At 47.8% G+C, this 20,920-nt stretch overlaps 1 protein-coding gene across 1 annotated transcript in view; it reads left to right on the forward strand.

Moving 5' to 3' along the window:
- Nucleotides 1–20,920, forward strand: part of kmt2a (lysine (K)-specific methyltransferase 2A) — a gene marked incomplete at its 5' end in the record, with an annotated part of 70,851 nt that overhangs the window by 15,696 nt on the left and 34,235 nt on the right. Inside the window, 11 exons of the mRNA XM_080731936.1 lie at nt 2,947–3,019; nt 3,457–6,926; nt 7,690–7,867; nt 8,926–9,154; nt 9,764–10,431; nt 11,224–11,300; nt 13,988–14,236; nt 14,814–14,960; nt 17,117–17,215; nt 18,832–18,952; nt 19,541–19,654. Of these exons, the coding sequence (XP_080588062.1) occupies nt 2,947–3,019; nt 3,457–6,926; nt 7,690–7,867; nt 8,926–9,154; nt 9,764–10,431; nt 11,224–11,300; nt 13,988–14,236; nt 14,814–14,960; nt 17,117–17,215; nt 18,832–18,952; nt 19,541–19,654 (5,425 nt within the window). The remainder of the gene's footprint in view (nt 1–2,946; nt 3,020–3,456; nt 6,927–7,689; nt 7,868–8,925; nt 9,155–9,763; nt 10,432–11,223; nt 11,301–13,987; nt 14,237–14,813; nt 14,961–17,116; nt 17,216–18,831; nt 18,953–19,540; nt 19,655–20,920) is intronic.

The raw sequence follows: 20,920 nt of genomic DNA on the forward strand, positions 1-20,920 counted from the left end.
GGGTTAGCCATCCTAACTATTAGGAGCAGTTGATAGCCATTAGCCACTAAGCAGCACCCTGTTTTGTGTGGGGAGAAACCCACGTGAACGTGGTGAGAACATGCAAACTCCTCACAGAAAGGCCCCGATTGGGGTTTAGAACCCCAATGCTGTCAGGCAAACAGTGCTAACGGTAACTGGAATGCTCGCCCTAATATTTTTCCGACGACCTCACGCCGGCCACTCGGTGGGACGGTTCTAGTATTCTTGTATTTCTTTTTACTGAATATAGTGTTAGAAATAACTTTAGGGTTAGAGTTCCTTTCCCCTCCATCAAGCGCCCCGGCTGGCCAGGGGGAGGCATTATTGAGACCAGGGTTACTGCATGTTTTTGTGAGGGTATCAACCCTAGGAGACACGGGGAGAACATGCAAACTCCACACAAAAAGGCCCTATCGCCGACCCCACCTAGGGTGTGGGCGCTGATGACGCGGAGGGAGAAACACGCCCCCAGCACCCACAGCGTCCCCCGGCGGGAATCGAACCCAGGACTTTCTAGCTGTGAGGCGAAGCGCTAACCACTGAGCCACCGTGCCCCTAGGTTCAACAGTTTATGCATAGTTTACAGTGGTTACGTTTAAGAATACCAGGGGCAACTGTGTTTTAGGGCGAGCTTTCTGTATTCGTTGCTAACCACTGAGTCATCTGATTATGCACAAATTACCAGATTAGCATATCATCTCCTGGGGCTTTTGTGGCCAATTCCTTGTGTGAGAGGTTCATAATCTAAATCTAAATTGTGCGAGCCGAGAGTTTCATAATCAAAATGACTGTTGTAACGGTCGAAACCTTTTGTAGCGTATTCCCGAAAGCAAGAGCAGCGTAGGGTCTCTACAGTGGATCAGCGAAGCGAATGTGAGTGCATCGTTGTCAAGCAGCCTTGGTCCTCATCTGAGTCATTCGGTTTGCAGGAGATGACTCAAGTTGTAACGATTTGTGTGGTGACTAAAGTTGCAATGATTTATTCAACATACACCCTAGTCAGTCACACAGTGTACACCATCCCATAAGAAATACACAGGAAACCAGTTATGTGGTCAGACAATGCACTCACGGTCACTTAATTTCAACTCATCATAAACGTTCCTTTCCATAATCATCACTACAAGGTACACATGTAACCAGGGCTGGACTGGGACAAAAATCCATCATTTCATTCATTAAATTCAACTTGTTTAATGCATTGAAGAACAGCCCACTTCTGACGTTGAAAAGTGGCTCACCTACTGTAACGTTATTTTCATTGGTCCTCTGCTCATCAGCATCACATTTCATTTCAGCACCAGTTCATTCATTAACAGGGTTAACAGACTCTCTAATGCATAAATTGCACAACGCAGCCTCTCGTCGTCACACAGCCGATGCTGTCCAAGCCAAGGTCATCACAGCTTGCCTGTCAAATCAAGTAGAAGCAAAGTAGCGTGAACCACAATGTAGTGGCTTCAGTGATTGTATCGTCTAATGGTCAAGGCTGCCCGCAGGACTGGCTAGGCCCCTGAAAAGCTTAGGTCATACATGGGCAACTGGCGGCCCTCACCTTCACTTAATGCGGCCCGCAGGTTAATATCAGAATACCGAGATGTTATTCATTTCTACTGTTACAATTCCAAACATACAGTGTAGTTTACAGTTTAGGCATTTAGCAGACGCGTTTAATCCAAACATTGATTACTATAAAAGTAGCTTAAGTAGTCCTTTTTATGCACAATGTATTTAAGTTCATAAAGTTAACATAAGAACATATAATTGCATTGGAAATTAATAAAAATGTTACTTTTCAGGATTCCAATTCAAAAATAGCAAAACTGCGACGTGTTTTGAGCTTGCAGATCGGCTATTTTTTGCTATTTTTGACTGTATATGCATTGTGGCCCGCTGGAGTGAATGTGAAAATATAGTGGCCCTCAGCTCTCCATTATCAAAGTTACCCACCCCTGTTGTCTGTTTAGTCAGTTCACACTCAATGGCAAACTATGGAAGGTTATTGAGCCTCTGCTGCATTGTGGAGCTCTGTGACTGTGAGCTGAATGAAAACAAGTTAATCAAACAGGCCTTGACATTTAACAGTTTTGAGGCACTTGGTTTCTCGCGTTGATCCATTCGCACGATCCCTTTCACAGAGTAATAATCAATCATCCTACGTTAGATCCACCAAAATCCGAGTAATCCACAGAGACATCTGAATAGAAACACAAATTGGTCGTCATCCTGGTGAAAAGGAGACAGTTATTTTCCTCATTGCAGACAGGCAGACCTACATGTACGCACACTGTACCAGGAGCCAATGAAACAATAAAACGGGGGTCTTCAACAGGGGGTCCAGGACCCCTAGGGGGTCCTCAGAGTTATTACAGGGGGTCCAGGACCCCTAGGGGGTCCTCAGTTATTACAGGGGGTCCTCCAAATCTTTGTGAAACTTGAAACTTTTTTTCTCCTTTTTCATATTAACCACTTGAACCCGAGTCAGTGTCCATATTCTGAGAACTTTAGCCAAAAATAGAGGGGGAAAAAAAGAGTGAAAGCTAAAGTTTATTAAGTATTGACGGTTCAAGTGGTTATCTGAAAACACAAATTGACATGAATCCAAAATACACTGACGATTGTGCTGTCAAACAATAAAACTATATGGAATCTATGATAAGGTAGTGGGGGTCCCTGCTTCATCTCTCTCTCAACTAAGCGGTCCTTGGCCTGAAAACGGTGAAGACCCCTGCAATAAAACATAAATGGAGGGCGTGAAAGTGCACTGCCACGCAAATCATCATTAAGTGTTGCCCACTGCACCACCAAATGTCAACAATGTGACACGGTGGTACTTTCAATTTGACCTGTTGACCTTTGCTTTGCTCTTGTACTTTTGTGTTAAAACTAATTTCAGACCCTTTTCTCTTATCTTTCCTATTGCAGGATGAAGTATTTACAGGATTTGGACCCATCACTGAGCACAAAAGAATACAGAGCCCAACAAGGACCTCTGCAGGTTATTATTATTACTCTATTGTACCTTGTTTTAATGTGATTGTTTGTATTGTGGTACATTGTACAACACCCTCTGACATTGTTTTGAAAGGTGCTTTATAAATACTTTAAAAGTAATTTACTTACTTACTACTTACTTGTCAAACTACTGTAATCACAGAAGGAAAACTTTTACCAACTTCCTTCTCTCATGCAGAGATGAGACTCATTGATGTTAGGTTGCAACGTCCACCAAAGCATAGGTTATTCCCACTGCATTCTCTGAAGATTTCTAGAAGCCTTTCCCGTGTAGATAAATGTACGTTTTCACAGTATGCAGCAGGGAGCTTGTTTGAGGCTTCACCTGCTTAGAGATCCTATGAGATCTTATGAGGTATTTGTAATGACATCTCATCTACAAACTGTCTCGCTGACTGTGTTCCATGTGGTTCCTGGCAGGTCCCCACACACAGGAGAAGAAGCCCCGTGGCCGGCCCCCGCGGGCCCTCACTGCCCAGAAAGCCACCGCCGGTCTCCTCCCTCCCTCCTCCCCCGCCTCCCCCTCCCAGGGGAAACCAGAGGTCGCCGAGCGGCCGGCTGAAAAAGTAAAGCGACTGCCTGGGAGACCGCCCGGCTCCGGCGAGAAGAGGAGAGGTCGCCCCCCGGCCTCGAGCAGCCAGAGAGCCTGGCAAGCGGGCAACCATGCGGCGGCGGGGGAGGACGGCAGGCAGGCGGCGGCGCCCGAGTCGGGCATGGACACGGAGGAGGAGAGGGACAGGAAGGGCGCCAAGAGGACGTCGCCGGGCTCCGCTCAGCAGCAGCAGGACACTGAGGCCAAGCCTCCCAAGGGCGGGCGGGGGGATTCCAAAGTTACCAAGCTGAAACGGCTGAGGGAAGTCAAGCTCAGCCCGCTCAAGTCGCGCCTCAAGGCCTTGCCCGGTGTGCCCCGACGCAGACGCGGCCGACCGCCGTCTGCCGAGCGGCTCAAAGCGGAGGCCGCCGCTGCGGCGGCTGCGGCCGCCGCCCAGCTGAACGCCTCTTGTGAGTCTGGGGATGGGAAACACAAGGCCTTCAGGGCCAGAGGAGACAGAGACACAGACCTACACGCTTCCCAGCAACCCAAGCTTAGGGACGCGGACGGCTCTGACCTCCAGGACTCGTCCAGTCCCCCAGCCTCCCCGCCCCCTTCCAAGCTAAACAGGCCTCTGGGTCTACGGCAGAGCCCCCGCCACGTAAAACCCACCAGGATGGTTCCCCCTGCCAAACGCACTGACGCCGCCATCGCCAAGCAGCTGCTGCAGCGCGCAAAGAAGGGAGCCCAGAAGAAGAAGCTCCTGGAGAAGGAGGCGGTGGCCATCGGGGGTCCCGGCGTGGCGGGGGGCATGGAGGCCGGCAGCAGGAGGAGGAGACGGACGCAGCTGAAGAACATCAGGCAGTTCATCATGCCCGTGGTCAGCACCGTCTCCCTGCGCATCATCAAAACCCCCAAGCGCTTCATCGAAGACGAGACCAGCTTCGGGGTCCCGCCACCCCACATGAAGATTGCTCGCATAGAGTCGGCCCCTTCGTCCGTCCCTGCGCCAGCCCAGTCCGCCTCCTCCGCCTCCTCCGCCTCTCCCTCGCCCGCCCTGGCGTCCTCCACAGCCTCCACTACCGGCACAGGAGGGGCCACTGCTCCCGCGGACCCCGCTCCTCCTCCTAAGCCCCTGGCCCCCAGCCCCAGCACACCCTCTGCGGCGGCTGCCAGCCTGCTCAACAACAGCACCAGTAACGCGGCCACCAGCGCCACCAACGGGCGGTTCAGCAGCAGCGCGGCCTCCTGCGGCTCCAGTGCCCTGTCGCAGCACTCCTCGCAGCTCTCGTCCGCCGAGTCCTCCAGATCCAGCAGCCCGAGCCTGGACGATTCCTCGTGCGACTCCCAGGCTTCGGAGGGCACCCAGGCCCTGTCGGAGCCGGAGGACCACTCGCCCTCCTCCCCGGGGGAGAGAGAGGCCAATCTGTTGCACGACTCGCGTCCGCCCTCCCCGCCATCGGAGCCCGAACCGGAGCACGTGGTGTTGGTGGAGAGGGGCAGACGGGGGCGGAGAGGGCAGGGCGTGGGGAGGGGAAGCCTGGGCCAGAGAGGACGAGGCACGCTGACCACGGCGTCCAAGAAACCCATCATCAGCCCGGCCACAGGCGTGCTGATGTCCTCGTCCGCCCTCGGGGGCACTCAGCAGGCGTCCTCCACGGCCTCGTCCTCTTCCTCTCCCCCGCCTCCCCCTCTCCTCACTCCCCCGCAGCCCGCCCAGTCGGCTTCCACCAGCGCAGCTCCGATCAGCGAACACCACTCGCAGTCGCCTTGGATCATGCCTCACCCCATCGCCCCCTTCCTCTCCGGGCCCTCTGTGCTTTCCAGCTTGCAGGACAAACGGAGCCGCTCCATCCTGAGGGAGCCCACCTTCCGCTGGACGTCCCTGTCCCGTGCCGAGCATCAGTGCTTTTCCAACGCTAAATACGCCAAGGAAGGCCTTATTCGCAAGCCTATATTTGACAACTTCCGTCCTCCCCCCCTCACGGCCGAAGACGTGGGGCTGATGCCCCAAGGTGCCGGCGGGGCCGGGGGAGCTGCTCCCGGTGTGTTTCCGGCCCCGGGCAGCGGAGCAGGGACAGGCACCCGCCTGTTCTCCCCTCTGCACCACCACCATCACCAGCACCCCGCCACGTCCCGCTTTGAGTCGCCGTTACAGAAGCGCAGCCCGCTGCTGCGCGCCCCGCGCTTCACGCCCAGCGAGGCCCACTCCCGGATCTTCGAGTCCGTCACGCTGCATTCGTCGTCCGGGAGCAGCCCCGGCTCGCTCTCCCCTCTCCAGTCGTCCTCCGGCTCCGGCAGGGCGTCCTCCCGGTACGGGAAGGGGGGGAGGTCCATGGGCTCCCTGCGCCACCCGCGGTCGCCCTCGCACTCCATGACAAGGCGCAGTAGCCAAATGGGAGGCCCGATGTCCGTGGGGAAAGGCTCCTCTGAACTGTCCGTGCTGACGGGCTCCGTCTCGAGCAGCAACCCCAGCACCTTGCCCGGGGTGTCAGCCAGTCCGCTCGCCACTAGTGCCTTAATCCCTGCGTCTTTCAGCACCTTCTCTACTGGCCCGCCGGACATGGCCTCACACGGGGCTCCTGACAGCAGAAGAGCGGCGGCCAGCAACACGGCCTCCCCTTCCACATCCACGTCCTCCTCCACCTCCCAGCTGTTTCCCCTCTTCCCTTCCAGCACTCAGGAGACGGGGCGGGGCGCCGGGAAGGGAGGGAGGGAGAGAGGTGCGTCTGCGGCCGCCCAGGAATCTGCACCCAAGGAGAAGGAGAGGGACTCGGAGAAAAGCAGAGAGAGGGAGAAAGAGAACAAGAGAGAAGGGAGGAAAGAGTGGGAGAAGAGGGGGAAGGCTTCCACGCCGGACACCTCTCCGAACACGGCCTCCGGCCTCTTTGCCGTGGACGGGAGGGACGCGGACGACCATCCGGTGCCCCTCGCGCCTCCGAAAAAGACTCCTGGGAGAAAGAAGCAGGCGCCGGTCGACTCCCTGTCGGAAGCTCCTCCTCTTCCTCCTCCTCCTCCCACCGACAGGGGTGGGACTCCGCACTCCGCTGCCCCCCTCTCCTTCGCTAAGGGCCGCCTGCAGAAGAAGTGCAGACCCTCGGAGAAGGAGTCGGAGGACGGCGAGAAGGAGAGAGAGAAACCAAGTGCCCCCCAGCAGAGCCAGCAGCAGCCGAGCCTTCCAGGGCAGCCCTGCCGGCAGCAGCCCCCCGCCCCCTCTCTGGGCTCCATGCTGGCCCACGCCGAGAAGCAGCCGGTCACAGACAAGCGCGTCGTGGGCCTGCTGAAGAAGGCCAAAGCCCAGCTGTTCAAGATAGAGAAGAGCAAGTCGCTGAAGTCTCCGGACCAGCCCAAAGTCCAGGTTCACTTCTGTTTTTACAATTATTATTAAAACAATAAAAAAGGTCCCGCACACACTGTCACACACTGACTAGCACTTAGGGCTGTCACAATTATTACATAATCGTCTAATCGCAATTATATGACATAATCGCGATTATTTTTCATAATCGTCATAATTGTTTCCATGCTGAACATTTTTCATATATATTTTTAAAGTAAGTAAGTAAGTAAAAAATAGTGGAAATAGCCTCACAACGCGTCGCGATGCGCTTGTAGATCGGCTATTTCCACTATCATTGTCCTTTTTTAAGTATAAAGTTGACAAATATGCCTGTCGTTTCTTTGTATATTTAGGTTATGTGTCGTATCTGCCATGTGCAACTTCAAAGCCTACAAGCCAAACAGAAATGTAATTGTCAACGACAAAAACACAATTAAATCGCGAATTGCAATTATTTGAGCGACAATTAATCGTCATGTAAAATGTCATATCGTGACAGCCCTACTAGCACTATGTTTCGTTAGATATTAGACCTTCATCCGGACAAACATGATTGTCCTGAATGATGAAGGTCTAAAGACCGGAATGTTGTTTGGTAAAACCTTTTCATTTTTTGCATTCACATGAAAATGTCTGAAAACTATTCTAGTCTAGTCTAATGCACATCTTGACCGTGTGTGTGTGTGTGTGTGTGTGTGTGTGTGTGTGTGTGTGTGTGTGTGTGTGTGTGTGTGTGTGTGTGTGTGTGTGTGTGTGTGTGTGTGTGTGTGTGTGAGAGCAGGGTCAGGAGAGTGACTCGTCTGAGACATCGGTTCGTGGCCCACGCATCAAGCATGTTTGTCGGCGCGCCGCTGTGGCCCTGGGCCGCAACCGGGCAGTGTTCCCCGACGACATGCCCACACTCAGTGCCTTGCCCTGGGAGGAGAGAGAGAAGATCCTGTCTTCCATGGGGAACGATGGTGAGTGGTCCTCCACTTATTGGTCTAAGGAATGACTTGTTGACTGTTATGTTATGTGTTGTCTTCCCCTTATACACGTAAAAGCAAAATGCAGTGCAGTAAGGCTGCAACTATATATATTTTTTCTTATTCTTATTATTCTATCAATTATGTTTTTTTTAATAATCAAGATGCACGAAAAAATTCGACCTAATTATTTTTCGATTAGTCTGATCAACCACTTTGTTCTCCATCATACAACAATCAGTGTTTCCCCTACTAGGTGTACTGCTTCAACCTATGTCATCTTTGCCTAACATCTAAAAATGATATTGTTCCCATAACACTAATATGCTTTATATAGTTAGTTTAGGAACAGAATCTGTGTCTTTGTTTTTGACAGTCTTGGGAAGATTCAAATGGATTCACAAATTAAATTGAATAAAACACTGGCTGGTAATTGAGTGGTCTGAAAGCACATAAGCGTAAACATATTTTGTTTATTTAATTAAAGAGAAGTATGGTCTAGACCTGCTCTGTGAAAAGTTCCTTTAGCTAACTTATATTTTGATTTGGTAATAATAAATGAAATGGACTTGACTTTCACGTGGCTGTGGAGTATTGCCTAGTTGGGAGCAGATTGGTTCTATTTGTTGAAAATGTTGTTGCCTATGATAACGACACAGATTTGTTTTATTCCCCTCCTGAAAAAAAATAAAAAAGTAAAATAAAAGTGATTAAATTGATTAAATTGAGCCACGAGAGGCAACGCCGAGCGAGCTAAAGCGAGCAAGTCTCCGTGCCGAACGTTGTGAAGGTTGCCTGAGCCGAATCTGCGCCGTTCGAGTTGCGTCCTTGTAGCGACAGAATAGTAAATAATGTTTTGGCGAGAGCGTGGCTACTGGCCAGTCACAGCGCATCCTCGCACAAGCATGCTAGCCAATCACAACACATCCTTGCAGAAGTGGTAGGGGTTTTGGGATGACGTGTCTGATCATTACAGGCTGCTGTTGTGTCTGTATTGATGTACATTTTTACAGAGCTGTTCCAAGATCAGTGTTCTTCTGCTTCCTCCGCAGACAAATCATCAGTGGCGGGTTCTGAGGAGGCGGAGCCACAGTCCCCTCCCCTAAAGCCCCGGGAGACACGGCACAAGACCCTCCAGGAAGCCCCTCCCAAGAAGGGCCGCCGGTCGCGGCGCTGCGGCCAGTGCTCGGGCTGCCAGGTTCCAGAGGACTGCGGGGTCTGCACCAACTGTCTGGACAAGCCCAAGTTTGGGGGACGTAACATCAAGAAGCAGTGCTGCAAGTCAGTACTTCCTTCAGAGCCTTATTTGTAGTGCATAGAGTTGCAGAGTTACAAAGCGCTTCACAAAGCATTAAGATAAACTACACAAAAGTGTAGTGCGAGATGTATAATATTTAGAAGAGCATAAAAGGATACGAGTGTGCGAGAACATAAAAAAGCATAAACACATAATCAAGCATCATAAGGAAGGATACAAGTGTGCGAGAAACAAAACAGACTAATCAGGTTGTAAAATAAAGTCTTTAGAAGTGTGTTTTAAGAAGTGATTTAAAGAGAACTTGCTACTTGGCTAATCTCCTCAGGCAGGTCATTCCAAAGTCTAGGGGCCCTGGTGGCAAAGGTCACCTTTTGTCGGGCTCTGCCCCAGGATCTCAGGCCACTTTCCTGCTCATATGGGGTTAAAAGGTCTGTGATGTAGGAAGTGTCTTGGCCGAACCGTGGCTTAAAAGTACATGATCAATGACATCAATTCTAAAACAAATAGGTAACCAATAAATTGAACTTTCTGTCTTTCTCTTTCAAATTTCAGTTTACTTAAAGATATTTTAACAGGTTCAGGATTGGAAAAAGGTTGACCCATGCTGATTTTCGTCAACGTTTGTTTTTCAGGGTCCGCAAGTGTCAGAACCTGCAGTGGATGCCCTCGAAGATGATCCTTCAGAAGCAGGGCAAAGGCAAGAAGGACAAGAAGAAGAACAAGGTGTCAGAGAAGAAGGAGGGCCTTCATCTGGTCAAGACCCCCGGCTCCGATCCCGCCGTCAAACCTGCCCCTGCGGCCCCCGTGAAGGAGGAGGCTCCTCGCAAGAAGAGCGAAACTCCCCCTCCCCCAAAGCTCGGCGACGAGAAGTCGAGATCGTCTCAGCAGTCCTCTCCGGCCCTTACGCCCTCCCCTTCCCCAAAAGATGACCTCACGCAGACCCACGGCGCAGTGCCAGTCCAGCCCCAGTCTCCGGCCTCCACACCGGACCCCAAACAGCCCTCTGCCCCTAGTGGTGTGAGCAGGAAGGGACACAAGCCTACCGCGTCCTCTTCCTCCTCCTCTTCCTCCTCTTCGTCCTCTTCGGGCTCCTCTTCTTCTGCGTCCTCCTCTTCGTCCAACTCCTCCTCAGCCCAGAACTCCCCCGCCCCGGCTACACAGACCCAGCAGCCTCCGCCACAGCATCAGCAGCAGACGCCACCGGCTGGTCCGCCACCTCCCAAAAGAGACGCCATTCCTCCATGTGACCCCAAGAAGAAGCCTCAGCCGCAGCTGTCGCAACAGCAGGGCCAGGTCACAGGTACGTGCATCTGCTCTGATTACAGGTTAATGCCTTAATTATGGGCTGTCCATACTTCGACCGAAACCGAAGGTCCTTTTCGACCATAAAATGATGTCCCTTGCGACTTCTGAAAAGCAATAGACTGAATGAGAGTTAGGAAATTTGCACGTCGGAAAACACAACCGAACATGTCGATGTCGGAGAAAGTATAGACGCTCCTTCGCACCACTGTGTCGCTTGCCAACAAAAAGAGACAATGTCCTGTGACGGAGCAATTCAATTGAGCTTTATTTAACCACATGAACCCTAGCGTCCCTATTCTGAAGCGGGCAACTAAGTATTATAGGGTTTAAGTGGTCACGTTTCTGTCTCTAAATAGTTTACCGTTATCGTCATTGCAAGTAATATCTTTCTTTTTTTTCTTTTTTTTGCAATTTTTTATTTAGGGAAAAGTATGTACATCCTGTCACAAAATTCCATCTATATATACACATGTATAACATTGGTAGAGGATGATTTTGATTCAGAATTAAACTTCCTAAATTACCATCCATTTTCTTTTTTTAAACCAAATACACACAAACATAAAAGGAAAAGAAAAGTAAAAGAAATATGAACTATTTACATTGAGGTCAGGGAAGCAGACATGAAAATGAAATATCAGAAAAACCAAAGAGAGAACCTTGTGGCTTTTTACCAGCTATCATGTCTTTGTGTTAGGGGGAAAGAAATCTCATACAAGAGACCTACGTTTGAGAGTAAATACCTGCACAAGTAATATCTTTCTATGTATACTTTTTGATTTCCCAGCACTTGAATTAAAACAGCAGAAGAAGCTCACTCCACGCTCTCTTCCACCAACTCCTAAACAGAGACCAAAAGACAAGGTAAGAACTAAGAAGTCTCATCATCTCATTATCATTGCTGTACCTTCATTAAAATCCTTCCAGTCTGTTGATATGATTGTAAATAGCCTATCTCCCGTTTCTGTAGCATGAAGCAGAGATTGATGTACAAGTACACTCTCTGAACATGATGCTAGTATGTCACAGGGACTTGCGTCCAAATCCAACCCTTAATACTAAGTGCCAAGCAGAGGGTACCAGGGGGAAACTCTAGACTAGAGCGTCTAGACTCTATATTTTAAAATATATATTTATGAAATGACAAACAAATGACAGCTTCCTTGCGCAGGTGTAGTTCCAGACATAGAGATAGTGGAGATTGCGTGGAATAGTAGGCCGGCCACTCGAGACTACTTTGCCCATAAAGTTGTACAGTATATACTGTATATCATGTTTAGTGTGGGTTATTGACAACTGTAGTGGTCACTCATCAGGCTCTGTAATATGCCCTGGTGGAATGGCCTCCATGTCCAATCTTTACCAATCAATAATAAGTAAGTTACTACTGTATGTGGGCAGTTTGTGAATGAAGTCACTCAATAGTAAGTTACTAAATACTATGTGGGAGTTTATGAATGAAGTCAATAGTAATCACTATGTGAATGAAGTCTATAATAATCACTATGTGAATGAAGTCTATAGTAATCGCAAAGTATGTGGGCAGTTTATGAATGAAGTCACTAAATAGTAAGTTACTATGTGGGCAATTTATGAATGAACTTAAGTCACTCAATAGTAAGTTACTACTGTATGTGGGCAGTTTATGAAAGAAGTCACTCAATAGTAAGTTATATGTGGGCAGTTTATGAAAGAAGTCACTCAATAATAAGTTAATATGTGGGCAATTTATGAATGAAGTCACTCAATAGTAAGTTACTATGTGGGCAGTTTATGAATGAACCATGGCACCAGTAACAATGTGATGTTCAGTGGCAAAGCCGTGTGGATGAGATAAGACTTTTACTGATCCCGCCGGGGAGATTCAGGCGCCAAAGACGTTACAGCAGTTAAAAAAGAGATTACAAGGCAAGGAAAACAAGTACAGCATGATGGAGACACATAAAAGTCTCTGGCAAGCCATAGACTTGGGGGTAAGCTAGGCAAGTGCTACGGTAAGTGCTATGGGTCGAGGTGGAGTCTGAAGAGGTGAGTCTTCAGACCACGGCGGAAGCTAGGGAGTGAGTCTGCCGTTCTAAGTGTAACAGGGAGTTTATTCCACAGTTTAGGGGCCAGGAGGGCGAAGAGTCTAGGTCGGAGTGGATCGTTGCCCTGGGGTTTTTAGTGAGGGTTCTGTCTTGCCTGGTTAATAAACCAGACCGAACACAACACCACCCCCTGGCGGTAGTGGTGTTGTAGTACGGTCTGGCACCGATCCATTGAGATTATTTTTCCTCAACCAGCTTCAAGGGTTGGCCAATCAGGGTTGTATGCTTGGGGCACGTGGTTTCTGTAGGCTTGGGGCACGTGGGTTGGGGCAATGACGTAGAAATGAAATCTCTTCCTGAAATCCAAGACTCTCTTCCCAAAACGAAGTGTGGGATAGAGGCTGGCAACGCCAGGCAAGGTCCTGTCAGCATCCCTGTGTCAGCTGATCTGAGTGAACAGTGGGGTTGTATACTAGGGATCGATCAAGCTTTGGAGGTATGGAGGTGCCATACCTTTAGCTGCTTTGAAGGCCAGCGGGGGCTGTATATTCAACACTATTCATCCTCAGCTGTGCTAGCATAGTGCAAGAGAACACACAGAAGCGTACCATACTGAACTGCTTCTCTCCAAGCAATTAGTCTGCTGAGTGAGATGAGCGACCAACACGTGCCTTGTTATACATCTTCATTGCTAATGGCGCAAAGCACTGTCTAAGAAGCCTATTGGTTGTCCCTGGGGGATGAATCTGTCAATCTCCCTGCTGCTGAAACCTTCCCACAAGTGAAGGGGGATTAGAGTGGTTGTCTGTGTTTATCCTGCCTGGCTGCTTGCAGGCATGTAGATGGTAAATGGTGTGTTTATATGGGGCCTTCTATCCAAAGCGCTTTGCATTCATTCACACATTCACACACGACAGCAGGAGAAAGCCACGCAACAGGCAACAACATCCTGGCTGCTCATCAGAAGCAGTTAATGTTTTGGTGTCTTGCTCAAGGACACTTTGACACTAACCCAGAGGGAGCAGGGGGCTGTGACCATTATGACATTTTACATGATGATTAATTGTTACTCAAATAATTGCGATCTATGATTTAATTGTGTTTTTGTCATTGACAATTACATTTCTGTTTGGCTTGGAGGCTTTGAAGTTGCACATGGCAGATTTGACCGATAACCTAAATATACTAACTATAGTGAAATTAGATGAATATTTGACAATTTTATACTTAAAAAAGAACATTGATAGTGGAAACGCGCTTATAATATTGCACTGGTATAATTGATGGACTACTTTCATCATGTAATTCATTTTCAAATGCGGGGTGGCTCGGAAAACAACGGGAAGTGTTGATCAAATAGAATCTATTTGGTTATTGCTTTGTCTATTTCTCACTTCAATAGTGTACTTGTAGTACTGTTTAGCTGTAAATGAATGGATGTTCACACGGCGTCCACACTATGTGACTCATCGTCTCTTCCTCTCCTTTCCATCTGTCCGCTCTCTTTTCCTCTTTGTGCTGAAGCAGGAGAAGCCGCTGGCCACTAAAAACCCTGGCAGCAGTACTTTAAACTGGCTGAGCACTCCCTCGACTGGGGGCCAGCAGGCCAAGCCCAGAGCGCCCTGCGACGGAGTGCATCGTATCCGAGTGGATTTCAAGAGGGACCATGACGTGGAGAAGGTGTGGGAGGCGGGCGGCCTCAGCCTGCTCACATCAGTGCCTGTCACACCCAGGGTGCTGTGCTTCCTGTGCGCCAGCAGCGGAAACGTGGAGGTGAGAAAGGACAACAACAACAACAACACAGATTCAGTGGAGGAGCGACAAGGCCACAAGTCACTCCTTGTCCTCTCCCATTGCTGTCCTTCTGTTTGTTTAAGAGCTGGAGAGACATTTGGATCACGTCATCTATAGCAATGCTTACTATCACAATATAGAGCTTTAACCTTTTAAATTATGTGTTATTATCTAATTGATTAAATTGACTCGTTCGATTAACTGTTGTAACCCTAGTAGGGATTTCTCTTCTGCGTTGTTGTTTTTTTTTCCACTCACGCCGTTTGTTGCTTTTGTTCCTTCTCTTCCTCCCGTCCTTTCTCTCTAGATTTAGAGAATACTAAGTGAGGAATGCATACTAAGTGAAGCCAGGGTAAACAAACTGCCCATCTGCATTGACACTAAATGCCTTCAAGCCGCGCGCTAAACCCCTCAAGTTCCCATTTAACCAGCCAATTAGTGTTAAGCACTCCGGAGATCTATGGTAATGTAGTTAAGTGTACACTGAGCTCTCGTAAAAAAAACCCCGAAAAAAACAGACCCTAATTGTTTTTTTCTCTCCTTCTGTCTTGTCTAGTTTGTCTTCTGCCAGGTGTGCTGCGAGCCATTCCATCTCTTCTGCTTGGGGGAGACAGAGCGCCCCCTACAGGAGCAGTGGGAGAACTGGTGCTGCCGACGATGCCGCTTCTGCCAGGCATGTGGGCGCCAGCACCAGAAAACCAAAGTAAGCACCATCATCAATGCTCCCTACTTAACCCTTAACCCTTTTAGACCTTTAGAAGAAGCATTATTGAATGCTTTAACTATTGAAAAATAGCAGATATACAAGCTCACAGCACGGCACCGAGTGCCGCGCTGCGAGCTTGTAGATCTGCTGTTTTTGAAAGATCTAGATTTTTTTTTGCAAGTCTTTGAATATATCTATTTAAAAGCGAACATTTGTAACTCAAATATTTGCTTCTGGGGGTCCCTGGAACAACATATTTTGAGATGGGAGTCCGTGGCCAAATACCTGCAATTTTGGGGGTCCTTGACAAGAAAAGGTTTGAGAACCACTAATTTAGAGGAAGGATTTGGAAGTCGGGTCAAAGATCGGGTCAAAGATGTTCAAAGACTTGCACACATGTTCACGTTTTTTTTTTTTTTTTTTTTTTTAAATAGCAGATCTACAAGCTCGCAGCGTGGCACTCGGTGCCGCGCTGTGAGCTTGTATATATGCTATTTTTCAATGGTTAAGGCATAAAATAGTGGTTAAAGTGGTTAAAATCTAACACGACTCGGGCGCGTTCCAGGTATTTGAGTGTCGAAGACCTTAGGCAGAGTCTACAAATGCCTCCTAAATCAGTAGTTCTCAAACGTTCTAAATTGTAATTCAAAACTATTCAATCTTTTTCAAACACTTTTCAATATCTGTCCTAAGGGAATCGGATATTTATCTCAAGCTTTCCTCTTTCCCCATCTGAACGGGGACAGGTTTACATATTTACGTACCGTAAAATGACATAAATGTAAGCTGCTGTAAATTAACAATGTAATTCATGGTTGCCGTGGATTTCTTTACAGGGGTGCCCTGAGCCAAAAAAAAAAAAAGAAGGTTTGAGAAGCACTAACTTAAGTACGTGGAGCCATAAAGACTTGTGTTTGCCAGACCCATGAAATGGGTAGGCCTACATAAGCAAATGTCGGTCTGTCCGGGTTTTCTATATAAAGGGTATATATGATGATGACATGATGATGACATGCCTACAAAAGGCATGATGTCATAAATGATGATGACAGACAGGGGGTCTGGCACAACCAGGTTGACCTGGTCTAGTTTATTTCTCATGTGGCTTTCGTTTGAGGATAATTGTTCACATAAAACCTAAGGACAGATCATTAGTGGCCAAGACCACTGGATTGTCTTCATTGATCATAACTTCTATTGATTTGTTCCCTCTCTCTGGAACACACAGTAGAAGCAGTCCAGTCAAATCTGTAAAACAAACCCTTAATTTCACACATTCAGTGGACAGGAAACGATGATTCATTTCTTAACATAGTTGAGAGAAGTCTAGCATGAACCGCGTTTGAACTGCTTGTTCGTAGCTCCTACTTTTGAGCTTATCTGACACTGTTGTTTGACAAAGTATACAGTACACTGATTAAAGTATTTTGAAGTGGTCAAACTAGCAAATATGCTCAGATGCAGCCTCTATACAATCTTAATAGTCTCTGATATTTCATATGAAAGCAATCGTTAATTGTCTCCACCAGCCGAAGGCTGAGGGAGAGTATGTTTTCCCCTCCGTCCGTCCGTGTGTCCGTCCGTCCGTCCGTCCGTCCGTCCGTCCGTCCGTCCGTGCGTCCGTCCGTGTGTGCGTCCTCGCAGTTTGTGAGCACCTAATCTCAGTCGCCGTTGGCCCGGACGCTGCCAAAGTGAGCACACACACTCCCTGGATGGCAATCTAGAACCTCTGCCCCACATTTTTCAAATCAGCCTCATGGTGGCGCTATAACAGGCCGATTTGTGTGGCCTGGTTGTTACCAGCTAATCTCCGGCGCCGCTGGCCCGATCGCTGCCAAACTGAGCACACACACTCCCTGGATACCAAATCAGAACCTCTGCCCCACATTTTTCAAATCAGCCTCATGGTGGCGCTATAACAGGCCGATTTGTGTGGCCTGGTGGAGACCTGTGCTCGGAAGAGCACTGCTTCTAGTTTATTTTTGCTTTTTGCTTTATTTAATATATAAAAATATGAAATATGGAGACTCAAGGTTTCTGCTCGACAGCAAAGGTAATGACTCCAGCATCCACGTGTCTGCCGCTGCCACTGAACTAACTGGACTTTTTTTAAAGGATCTAACTTAACCTCACACCTTGTCTCTTCCCTGTAGCAGCAGCTGCTAGAGTGTGATAAGTGCCGTAACAGCTATCACCCAGAGTGCCTGGGTCCCAACCATCCCACCAGACCCACCAAGAAGAAGAGAGTCTGGGTATGGATGCCTCCTCCTCCTTCTCCTCCTCCACTCCACAACCTTCTCCCATTCACCACACATACTATATCACAGGACAAAGTAAAGCACTGGTTCTCAAACTTTCATGTCAAGGACCCCCAAAATGATGTGTATTTTCTTGCGGACCCCATTTTTTGCCTGGGGCAAAGACTTGCATTAAGACTTGTATTAGAAAAAAAACAACTAAAAAAACAACAACAAGCAACAACAAAGCAGTCCGATTGAAAAAAGAGTGCTCGTTTTCTTGGAGTTTACCTCCTGCGCTTCCCCGTGGCAGGGCTACTGCCAGGGCCAATCAAATATATTCAAAGATTCGAAAAAAAACGATTTTTTAAAAATAGAATATCTACAAGCTTATAGTGCGGCACGAAGTGACCCACTAGCCTCCCAAGGACCTTAACCGATGCCCTCCAAGGTCCTTAAATGATGTTGAAATCTAGTAGCATCCTCACAAACAACAGGAAATTATCTTAAACGTGGACACACTTAAAACAATGAGGCATTACACACTTCAGGATTCTATTCAGATTCTCTGGGCTGACCTAACGCAGCGCCTCGTGTCGTTTCGTCTCTTGTCATCACGTGCGGACGCCGCAGCAGTAGCTGACTGGCAGATGGTAAACAATGAATGGAGCTGGTTTATTTGCAGTGGTGTTATAAATTATGTCTGAGAAGACACGTTTATAGACAGTGTTCTTCCCACATATCTGTAAGCATGAGCTGTCCCAACTCACCACAGGTTGTTTGAACAGCTCTCCGTGCCAAAAGTCAACTCATTCACCTCACGTCTGTCTTCTTGTAGACTTGAATGAATCATGAATCATATGACTTGTGGAGGGATACTTGTAGCGGCCGTCGGTCCTACCTGCCGGTCTGTGCGACGGCCGCCGGTCCAACCTGCCGGACCTGCCGGTCCGTGCGGCGGCTGCCGGTCCGTGCGGCGGCTGCCGGTCCTACCTGCCGGTCTGTGCGGCGGCCGCCGGTCCTAACTGCCGGTCCGTGCGGCGGCTGCCGGTCAGACCTGCCGGTCCTGTTCTGTGCCTGCCGCGGCAATTCCGCGGCAGGTGCCGCTGCCGGTGATTGTATTAGCTCCTTCTGGACTTGTGTGATATGTCACTGTCAGTCACTCTGTTATAGTGTGATAATACAGTATATTACTAGTCTTTCTCTCTGTGGTGAGCGACTGTGGCTCTCGCTATGCTGTTCACTCTGTCCACTCAGACAGTAGCGATCCAGATAAATATCAAACATGTTTGAACATTCTCTTGGACGGCCCTGACCGTCCTGTAAGATTGAATCTTTGAACCGTAGATTCGCTCCTGATCTAGGCTGGGGTGAGCTTGTAGATCAGCTATTTTCAAACTAAGTCAAACTAAATGTAATACCTCAACTCCTACATTTCAAATGCTTGTCAAGGTGGTTGGGTCCCCAGTTCAAATATGATTCTTTTGGGGGGGTCGTGGCCTCGAAAGTTTGTGAACCTTTGTTTTGGATTGTCACTTTCACACCAGTGTCACTATGTACGTACAGCTGTCTGCAAGTGTCGCAGTTCCTGCCATTTAGTCACTGGCTATGTTTTCTTTCTCACTGTCCAGGTCTGCACCAAGTGTGTGCGCTGTAAGAGTTGCGGAGCCACCAAACCAGGGAAGTCCTGGGACGCCCAGTGGTCACATGACTTCTCCATGTGTCATGACTGTGCCAAACTCTTTGCTAAAGGTGAGCTGAAGGTCAACATCTGGAGTCTGGTGGAGCTGTGATGAAGTCTTGGAATAGATTACTGGATGGCCACACTCACTCGTCTTTCCTGAAAACTGAACAGAATATCAGAGAAAGATATTCTAGGACACATGGATCATTGCAAGTTAATTTAATGAAAGCCATGCTTTCAGTCAGTCGACCTTCATCCGGGGCAAAACAGGAATAACACAATGAAACTAGTCCCTGTAAAAAGCACTACAGTTACAATCATGGATTAGGCCTACACCTGTGTTCATTCACACCGAGCACTATAACTGAGCATTATAATATATAAAAGTATAGTTTTAAGAATAGTTTAGCAGGCATTTACTTTACAGTCCTAGATGCACACAGAAATGGCTAAATAGATGGAACACAAAAGTATGGAAAATCCATATCACAAGTGTGAATAGATTTCTTAACAGCTAAATGTACCTGTTTTAAGTTGGCAGGTTCAGCAACCACTATTTATTTGGTGTGGCAAAAGTACAGAGCAAATAAAATCATTGTAGTAGCACTATTATTGTTGTTTATTGGATCTAAGCGTTGTGGTGTTAAATCTCTCAGGGAACTTCTGCCCACTGTGTGATAAGTGCTATGACGATGACGACTACGACAGCAAGATGATGCAGTGTGGCCGCTGTGACCACTGGGTCCACGCCAGGTGTGAGAACCTCACAGGTCAGTAGCATCCATCCATCCAACCCAGTGGTGGTGCTTAGACACTGAAGGATGTGGGACCTGACAGCGTCTGGGATAATGACTTCCACTGACTGCCAGTACGGTTTAGAATACATTTTACGACTCCTTTTTGTTTACAAAGCCCTTAAAGGTGATACACCATGCATTTAAAAAGTATTTATGTCATATTGTTTATGTCCCAAAAACGTTTTTCAAAAGGTTTGAGGCTAAATTACCACTCCTGAATAGAGAGCCTCTAATTTTTTAATGGCTCTCAGAGCATTTTCAGCTGCAGTACCACAATTTTTTTTTTTTGATTTTCTTTCTTTTTTCTTCAAAAACTGCCGTTTATGACGTCACAAACGGCAGCAAATCTGGACAGCCTGTTTTGAGAACCTGTGGGATGCTTTTAACCTCCACCTTCCCAAAACCAGAGAAAGACACAACGGTCTGAAATGGGACTTTGTGAGGATAGGTGCTAAAAAAAGGTTTTAAAATAGGAAAAGTGAATTTTCATGGTGTATCACCTTTAATGGACTGGCCTTGTAAATTACCCCCCCACCACTAGCTGGCACCTCAGGTCAACCCACTTGGGGATATTAGCCGTCCCGACGTCCGTTCCGCGCCTTCTCTTTCGAAGCCCCTCTGCTGTTAGAGCATTCCATTCTCTGTTAGATCTGCCCCTCCATTGAATCTTTTAAATACAGGCTCAAAACCGTTTTTTACTCGCAAGCATTCAAATCCTCCTGATCATGTTCTCCTCGCTCTTAGCTCATCGTTTCCACTTCAACATGTTCTCAATGATTTTAAATTTCTAGCATGCTTCTGTATGCTTTTTACTACTGTTTGTATTTGTTGTGCTGATGAAATGTCTGTATAAAGGGTATGCACATGAATAAAGTGAATGGCAAATAGAGTAGCAAATCAAGTGGCAAAGTGAGTTTAACGTTGTTTAACGTCATATAATGCATGAATCAGATAGGACTTTTCTTTTTTGCCACTCAGTAGGCGTTCGTTCCCGCAATAACTTCTGAGTATGATGATGATGATGTCACGTGCATGCCCTCTATAGCAACAAAAGTAGTTTTTTAAACCCATTTAGGCCTAGAATTATTGAATGCTTTAACCAGTGAAAAATAGCAGATATACAAGCTCACAGCTCACTGCAAGCTTGTAGATCCGCTATTTTTGAAAAAGTCGTGAAAATGTGTGCAAATCTTTGAATATATGTATTTTCAAAGCGAACGTTTGTAACTCAAATTTTGC

This window comes from Nannobrachium achirus (genome assembly GCF_963921795.1).
Source record: "Nannobrachium achirus genome assembly, chromosome: 8".
Taxonomy (NCBI): domain Eukaryota; kingdom Metazoa; phylum Chordata; class Actinopteri; order Myctophiformes; family Myctophidae; genus Nannobrachium; species Nannobrachium achirus.